Consider the following 8,274-nt stretch of genomic DNA (forward strand, 5'->3'; position numbering starts at 1 on the left):
CCCCTACACCCCCCGCCCCTCCAACCCCCGCCGCACCTGCCGCTCCGTCCGCACGTCCGGGTGCATGCCCCCGCCCTCCCGCGTGAGCGCCAGCAGCCGCCGCAGCGGGAACAGCAGCCGGTGCAGCCCCTCCTGTGAGTCAAACTCCTTGCACACCACGCGCGTGCTGAGGGCGTGGTCAAGAAACAGCGCGCCGTTCTTGCGCGCGACGTCGCTGCCGCTGGTGAGCAGCGACAGGGCGGCCGCGACCATCTCGCGGGGCACGGGGGCCGGCAGCGCGCAGGCGCGCTCGAAGGCGAGGGGCAGGGCGGCGAGGCCGAAGAGGGCGAGGGAGAGGCCCGGGTAAGAGTGCTGGTTCCTGACGGGGGCGGATGCAAGGGGGGGGGAACGAAACGGATTCCTTGAAAACTATGCAATTGTGCTATATATTTGCAATGCGCCGAGTATCTTCTCAGCGCCAATTGCCGGCAGCACAACGCTCGACAGACCGGCTCTGCAGCCCATGCATTCAGGCAAGCTGGCGCCTCCTTGCCGCTGCCGGCGCCCAGACGCCGCACGGCGGGCGGAAGCCGCAGGGGCGCGTGCACCCACCTCGGCAGAGCCAGCAGCAGCTGCACGCCGCCCGCCTCGACCAGCAGCTCAGCAAACTTGCGGTGCGCCAGCAGCGAGCACACCACTTGCAGCGCCTCGTGCATGAGCCACCCCAGCCGCTGCGCCGCCGCGCCGCCACCTCCGCCGCCGCCGCGCGCGCCGCCGCCCGCGGCGGAGGCGGCTCGGATGTGGCGCAGCAGCGTGCAGACGGTGTCGACGCCGCAAAACTGGAGGAAGGGGCCGAGGGACTCGACGTACTCGCCAGTGCACATCAGGCAGCGCAGCGCCGCCAGCAGCCGCTGCTGCCGCACGTGCGCGACCTCCGGTGACTCCCCCTCGCCGCCACCGGCCGCGGGGCCGTCGTCCGCCGACGCCCCTGCCGCCGCAGCACCGCTGCTGCCGGCCGCGCCGCCGGGCGCGCCAGCTGCCATGGCGGTCACCGCGCGCCTCAGGTACCGGCAGGCCGCCGGCACGAGGGGCGTGCGAACTGCCTCATCAGCGTACTCCTCATTAGTCAGCGCAATGCTCAGGACGCCTGGCGGGTGACGTTGCGTACGCGCGCACACGGGAGAGACTGAGAGGCAGAGCTGGGGCTGGAATCGCCCCAGCTGGCATGACCGTGACATTGTGCGTACCGTTTCTGCGCCTCACCCTTGGCCTGCCAGCGCCACGGCCCCGCCGCAACCAGCATTACGTGTTTGAGAACCCACTGCCCAAGAAATTGTTCGCCCGCGTGCGTCCGCACTCGCACACGTGCGTGCACACTCGCAAATTTACACACACACACACACACGCACACACACACACACACACACATGCATACACATACACACACATACACATACACATACACATACACATACACATACACACACGCGCGCAAACACACACTTACATACACATGCGCACGCGCACGCGAGCCGCCCCCTCACCCAGCGCGTACGCCTGCCGCGCCTCCTCCAGCATCTCCTGCCGCCCCCCCGGCGCCCCCTCCCCCGGCAGCGGCGCCTTCTCAAGCCCGGCCACGCTCCAGTGGCCCAGCCGCTCCACCAGGGCCTCCTCCGTCAGGGGGTACTGGAACAGCCAGCACTCGAGCGTCGCCAGCAGCAGCCGCAGGCCCGCGACCTGCGGGGGGCGGCGCGGTGGCGCAGGGGTGCAAATTGACCTATCAGGAGGTGGCAGTCAACCATACAGGGCGTGGGGTTCACCAAGACAGGGCATGGGGCATGGGAAATGGCGGTCAACCAACCAGGGCATGGCGGTTGACCGGGGCGAAAATCACAGGTCCGGCCTCTATGAATTCTCAAGCTCAGGGTGAAGAGGTGGGATGGGTATGGGGCGACGAAGGGCGACGCTGGGTGCTGCGTGAGCGACAAGGCTGTCAGGGTGACTGGCAATGGAAGATGGAGGGGCGGAGGGCGTGAGTCACCTGCTGCTCGAGTGTGGCGTTGCGCGATTGCACCCAGGTGTCGCAGATCTTGTCATACACATCCTCCTCTTCCTGCAAACGGGTCACAGGGTGAGGGCAGGGCGCGGCGACGGGCATGGGCCGGGCTCATGAGGGTGCTGCTGCTGTTGCGTGCTGTTGCACTGCAGGCGCACAGGGACCAAAAACGGATCTCATTCGGTGGTCGTGATCTGCGGCGGTTGCTAGGGGCCGCAGCGTTCTTCACAGAGCATAGGATTGGGTTGTGACACGCGCTGGGGCCGCGAGGGGACCTCGGCGGGGTCAGCTGTCGCCCGTGGTTTGAACGAGTGACGTCATCAACCGGTCGCAGAGCGGCAACGATGCACAGGCGGGCGGGCGCCGCAGCGCCGCCGCTCGTAATCACTTCATGCGCCTCCAGCGCGGCCCTCTGCCCCGCTGCCCCGCCGCTGGCACTCCTGCGCCGCCCCCCTCGCCCCTGCCACCACCGAAGAGCGTCACCAGGGGCATAGCAACATCGAGCCAGCCCACTGCGGCGCGGGGGGCGCACCTTGATGAACGCCAGGATCTTTCCCACGGTGTAGTGGTTTCTGAGGCTTGGGTTGGCATGCGGGTCACCCACAACAGCGCGGTACTTGGCCTCCTCGGCCTCCAGCAGGGCCGCAAGCCGGTGGGCGGCGAAGCACTGCTCGTCAGCGCCGCCTTCGTCCAGGGCCCGCAGCAGGCCCAAGATGACCTGCAGGTCGCGTCATAAGAGCAATTGCATCACTCGAGCGCCCGACAGGCCTCGTTAGGACCTCGCAGAACGCTGCGCACCTCGTGGCTTATGACCGCAGGCAGGGCAGGCAGCGGCCTGCCCGCCAGGTGCACTGAAGACATCGGCAGCTATAACATCCGCAACATAAGAGACCGGGAGGTCATGCCGATGCAGTGAAAAGAAGCTGATCTGGGGCCTCAAAAAGCAGGGATCTGATCAGTTAATCAGCCTTGTTGACATACGGTTGGCACACTGGCAGGTCTTGGCCTGAAGGGGGGCTTTGTCTACGAGTGCCATTGACACTGGTGACCCACCGCAACTCTGCCTGCCTCAAAGAATGCTGCCTTGGGCCTTTACATGGGTATAGATTTCGTGAAATCGAGCATTGATTTTCTGAAAGAATTATCCTCAAATACACCGCGGCAGATCTGTTCGCGAGGCCAGGGGAGGAGGCTGCCGACCCTAGGCCTGGGAAGCATCTCAGGAGCAGCCGAGATGGGTGGGGGCGACAGCTACCGGCCGTCAGGACACCACTACTTCAAGGGTGCGAAGCGCGCAAGCGCTTCGCGCTGATGCGCTGCGCTGCTGCAGAGCATCCTCGAACTGCCCCAGAGTGCCACGCGTCGTCGACCGCCCTCCCCATGCACGGCATGCAGAGGTGTGGAGCCCCTCTGGCGGCTGGTGGTGCGACCCCAAGGGCTGGCGGCGGAACACTGCGATTGCGGTCGGGTGCGCATTCGCGCCGCGTGCGCAGCAACCAGCAGCTGGCCGTTGACAGCAACAGCAATGTGCGCACGAGCAGCGCTCTGACGCGTCTGGCAGCCCCTTTTGCCAACACCCAACAATACTACCAGTGTACAGTAACTGAGTACAAAGCAGGAAGTGTACGGCGTAGCGTGAGCGACGCGAAGCGCCCCCCTGTGCCTGGGCTCTGGGCACCCCGCCGAGCGCCCTCCGCTTGCTCGCCTCTGTTGCCGCGCACAGGCTGTTCTTGGTTGCTGAATACTACGTCTTCAAGTATTCAGCGGAGAATGAGGTGAGTCTGGCCAGCGCACAGCCGAAGGCTGCCTGAGCGTCACAATTGCTGCAGCGGGCGTCACTGCTGCCCTTCAGGCAGGTTTGACCTGCGGCGGAGCGCCCGGCTGTTCGCTGCGATGCAGCTGAACAAATTTCGCATCAAGTGGATCCAGCCTGTGACCTGCAAACCTGTAGGCAGCCCTGCTGGTGCTCAATCACCCCCCTCCCCCCCCTGCTCACGCTTGCCCGTGCAGAAGCGTTACCTGGCCCCCAAGCAGTGGGTGCCCAGCATGCTGTACGTGAAGAAGTACCCCGAGCCGCCGGCCGACTCATAGGGCAGCACCTCACGCGCAAGAAGCCGCGCAGCTTGGCGCGCTGCGGCGAGGGACGCCGCGATGCAGCGCGCAGCTGGCGCGGCCAGATGGCGAGTCGAGCGGTGCTCGGCTGCAGCTCATCGACACCAATGCCTCCGCAGCCATCGCTGCATCCGCGGCTGCGCGCCAGCGGGGGGCCGTACACTCAAAAGCTTGATCTAGGAGTTTGTTTCTTCAGCTTTGCAATGTAACTTTTGCTTGTCCAATTGACAGGGGACTGCCCGCCTGCTGTGCTGGTGCACCTGACCAGCGACGTGGCCGGACAAGTGGCGTCAGCTACCCTCCGCCAGGCTCTATGGCAGCTGCAGGCGCCACAGGAGCGGCCACAGCCTCCTGTACACCGGGGTGGCCGCCGTCATCGACGCCCTGAGTTGCCGCCTGCTGCCGCCGCCGCCTCTTCCAGCACCAGACACAACACCGCAGCGCCTGTGTGGCAGCACGGCGTCGAGTCCTTGTCAGCGGTGAGGGAGGTGAGCGATGCCGGCTGTGCGACCAAATTGAGCAGTCAACAAAGTCGACTCGGCCAGCAGGAGGGTCAACATTTCGGTTAACGATGCTCACCAGGAAGGCAATACTCAGGTGCAGCAGCGTGGCTGGCTGCCCCGTCAGCTCCGCCACGGTGGCCTCCCCGTCGGTGCGCTCGCAGCGCCAGCCGCCGCACGCGCTGGGGTGCGCGTCGCAGTGCGCCGCGATGCCCGTGGGCGCAAGCGGTGGGCGGCCCTTGCGAAGGTTGGAGGGCAACCGGCAAGGCGTTTTTGACAATGGGCGGGTGGAAAAGGGCAGGTGGACAAGGCTTTTTGACAATGGGCGGGTAGTACCACAACATGCGGGACGTCCACCCATGTGGGCAGTTGACACGTGATCTGCGCATCACACCGCACCCTGACCACAAGGCCCCACGTGCAGCCGGCTGACCGCCGTGGCTCGCCCCCTCACCAGCGCGCGAGACAGGAAGCGCAGCAGCGGCTCGAGCTTGTGGCGGCCACGGTAGCGGTAGCGCTTGCCCTGTGAAAGTGCACAGAAGGCGGCGCTGCATCCATGAGTCTGCAGGCTGCGGCAGCCACGGGGCGCCAAGTGGCGGCGCTCCCTGCAGTTCACCCCGTCTGCCTGATGCGCCTTGGTGGCGTTGGGCAGCCCCTGCAAACAGGGCCAGTGCCACCACGCAGCGCTTAAGAGGGTGGAAGGGGACGAGAGTACCTGGCACGCACCTTGATGGAGACCTGCAGGACTGGCAGCGCGTGCAGTGTGTTCGTCATCAGCTGCAGCAGGCTGAGGTCTCCATACTCAACCGACACAAACATCACCTGTGTGTGGCATGGCAGGGGCACTGTTGAAGTCTCCAACACAAGAGGCGAAGAGGGGGTGGAGGGGGGCACATCATAGGCATGAAGGGCAAGCAGGGGCGGCACCAGCGATGATATCGATGCTACACGACGCATGGCGGGGCGGCCGTCGCATGCCGTGGCGCGGGCAAAGCCAGCGCTGCCCCACTGCACGTCCGCATACTACCGCACCTCCGTTGGGAAGAAGGCAGGGAGGCACTCGGCAACCGGTTTCAAAGCTCTGGGGAGGAGGGATGCGTGATCGTGGAAGGGGTCAGCACACGAGGCACGGCCCGCCAAGGTTGTCAGGGCAGTGTATCAGCGCCAGCATCCGCGGGCAGCAGCTGCACGGTGCTGCTTGATGGAGCGGCTGAGTTGCCACGACGCAGGAGCCGGTGCCGCTCACATCGAATTGGGGCAGCCTTCCAGGTAGAAGAAGGTCACCAGCTGCTGCTGGGGGTCCCCCGTCAGCGCCTGCTCTAACAGGAGGTTATGGAGCCTGAGGTGGTGGGTGACCCAAGGGCACGTGAGGCTGCGTGCGATTCAGCTGAACTCAGTCTGACCTCGAGAGCCTTGACACGGCACGCATCATGGCAGCGGCAGTTGGCGCGGTCGCCAGCATCGCGTGCACGGCGGCAGACTTGCACTCAGGAGACCCGCTTGCCAGAGCCCCACCCTGGCAGGCTGCCCGTGTACTCACTCGTCACCAGTCACAGGAATCAAAGCGTTGCCAGAAGGAAACTCCCGCTCCTGCCTTTGTGGACCATACAACATCGGCGGCCTGCACATATTTGCAGCAGGCGCAGCTGCGGGCGCCGCTGCAGCCGCTGGGGGTGCTAACGCAGAGGCTGCCTGGAACAACGCTAGTAAGCCCCATATCAGAAGCGCTGTCGTCGTCCACATTATAGGCGACTAGCTAACAGCATCCGACGCGATATGCGGTACCATATGCGATCTCGAATGATCAGCAGATCCAACGACAAGCGAATGTCAAGAAGTGAAGCTGAGCTACTCGCGCGAGCTTGACATTCTTTCGATATAACCTCACGCTCTCTTGCAAGGAGGCGCACATGCGACAGCAGACAGCCACACTCATCAAAGAGTCAACAAGCTGTGCTCCAGAGTCAAATTGCATCATTGCGCAACGGGTGTATAGCAGAGACATTTGCATGTCCGACAAGCTCTTGCCCTGCTGTCTGGGCTCCCTAATTGCATCTAGCGGTGAGGCTTGATGCTTCAGCTCGCATTGTCATTTTGATTCAGCACTTGATCAGACCTCCATCGAAGTACCAGCAGCCGCACATCCATGACCACACCCCCCCCCACACACACACACACACAAGCGCAGACACATTTCCGCACGCTCTCACATGCAAATGGAGGTGATTGACCGCAGCTGCAAGCAATTCTCAATTCTGTCCAAGATGTGAGACCCTTTGTACGCTCTGAGACAATGTTGTTACTGAATTGGCACGCATGGGCATGCCAGCAGGCAGTAGTTCTCTGGTTTGGGGGCAGTGCCACTTAAGATGTGTACTCAAGGGCTGGGGCATTGTACGCACCCGCCCAACTTAGACAACTCCAGGATTCCAGAGCGACGTTGCGTGCCCTGTACAGGCATATATATATCAAACTGTCAGGTGTACGTTCCCTGTCGCAAAACTGCAGTGGCTGTGCGGATACTCCGACCAACCGGACAGCACAAGAGTCGGCAGGGCAGGGGGTACGGTGTTGTGCATTGTGGGTACAGAAGGGCGACCAACGCCCAAAGGTAGGAGCACATAGGATTCAATTTAGGAAAGGAGGACAACCAAGCACAAGGAGCCAGGGCGGGAAGCCTGCTCTGAGAGGGTGCAGGGCCCTGGGCAAAAAAACCTCCCTAAAAAGCGGGTGTCGTGCCCAGAAAGGATTATCCCCGGGGTTGCAATGTATTCAGTTTCATTGTTTGCCAGCAGCTGTACGCCCACAACTCAAAATTGATGCCTCGCGGCGCGCCTTCACGCCTCAGTCAAGCAGGCGCGGTGCGCGAGGCGCGCGGCAGCCGCCCCAGCGTAGGGCCGCCCAGCCGGGTGTGGCGCCCTGGAGGGCGCTCCTGGTGCCGGCCACAAAGCCAGCCGCGCCGCACCCAACGCCGCGCAGCGTATGGGACGGCGACGCCGCGCAGCCTGCACCCCAGGGATGCTGACGTGCGGCCACGCCATCCGAGGCTCCCACCTGCTGCTGCTGCCTCATCTTTGCGAAACCGTGAGCCTCTGAAATCACAGGGTGCGCGCCCGTGCCACAGCACATGAGCAGCGAGTGGGCCGCGAGCACCACGGCTGCGAACACACCCCGCAGGGCCAGCAGCGGCGCCGCCACGCCCGCCGCCAGCCGCAACGCCGCGCAGAGCGTCATCTCGTCAACCGCGGCGCAAGCGCGCGCTTCGCACACACGGGCGCGCCGGTACTCCAGAGCGCGGGGCCCAAGCGCCGCGGCGCACGCCGCACGCGCAGCCTCGCAGGCCGCTGTTCTGACCTGCAGCGCGTGAAGCTGGACAGCCACGTCGCGGATTGTGCGGCTGAGGAACCCAGTGCAGTGGGGGTCGGCGTTGTTTGCACGAATCAGCGCCGCGGCCGCGTCGGGGTCGCGAAGCGCGTCGGCCGCGCCGCGCAGTCCCGCAAGCACGTCGTCCGCAGGCATCACGCCAGCCGGCCTCGCGCGCCGCGGGCCGCGCGCAGCCGGCGCCGGGGCCGCCGCCGGCAGCGCCGCGCGTCCGGCGAGCAGCGCGCCCAGCACGGCCAGGTCGCC

At 64.8% G+C, this 8,274-nt stretch overlaps 2 protein-coding genes across 2 annotated transcripts; both read right to left on the reverse strand.

The window, feature by feature from the left end:
* Positions 1–3: 3 nt before the first annotated feature.
* Positions 4–2,896, reverse strand: MNEG_11419 (HIV-1 Vpr-binding protein; the record flags this gene model as incomplete). The annotated part of the gene is made up of 6 exons (XM_014040108.1): positions 4–358; positions 592–1,126; positions 1,524–1,716; positions 2,021–2,092; positions 2,568–2,753; positions 2,834–2,896. The coding sequence occupies 6 exons, from the start codon at positions 2,894–2,896 to the stop codon at positions 4–6; spliced, it is 1,404 nt and encodes a 467-aa protein (XP_013895562.1).
* A 1,545-nt stretch (positions 2,897–4,441) lies between these two features.
* On the reverse strand, positions 4,442–8,166 carry MNEG_11420 (hypothetical protein; the record flags this gene model as incomplete). Its single annotated transcript, XM_014040109.1, has 7 exons — positions 4,442–4,591; positions 4,727–4,885; positions 5,102–5,170; positions 5,374–5,469; positions 5,680–5,728; positions 5,894–5,961; positions 7,702–8,166. 7 exons carry the CDS (start codon positions 8,164–8,166, stop codon positions 4,442–4,444), a joined length of 1,056 nt encoding a protein of 351 aa, XP_013895563.1.
* Between the last annotated feature and the right edge of the window lie 108 nt (positions 8,167–8,274).

This window comes from Monoraphidium neglectum (genome assembly GCF_000611645.1).
Source record: "Monoraphidium neglectum strain SAG 48.87 unplaced genomic scaffold scaffold02733, whole genome shotgun sequence".
Lineage (NCBI taxonomy): Eukaryota > Viridiplantae > Chlorophyta > Chlorophyceae > Sphaeropleales > Selenastraceae > Monoraphidium > Monoraphidium neglectum.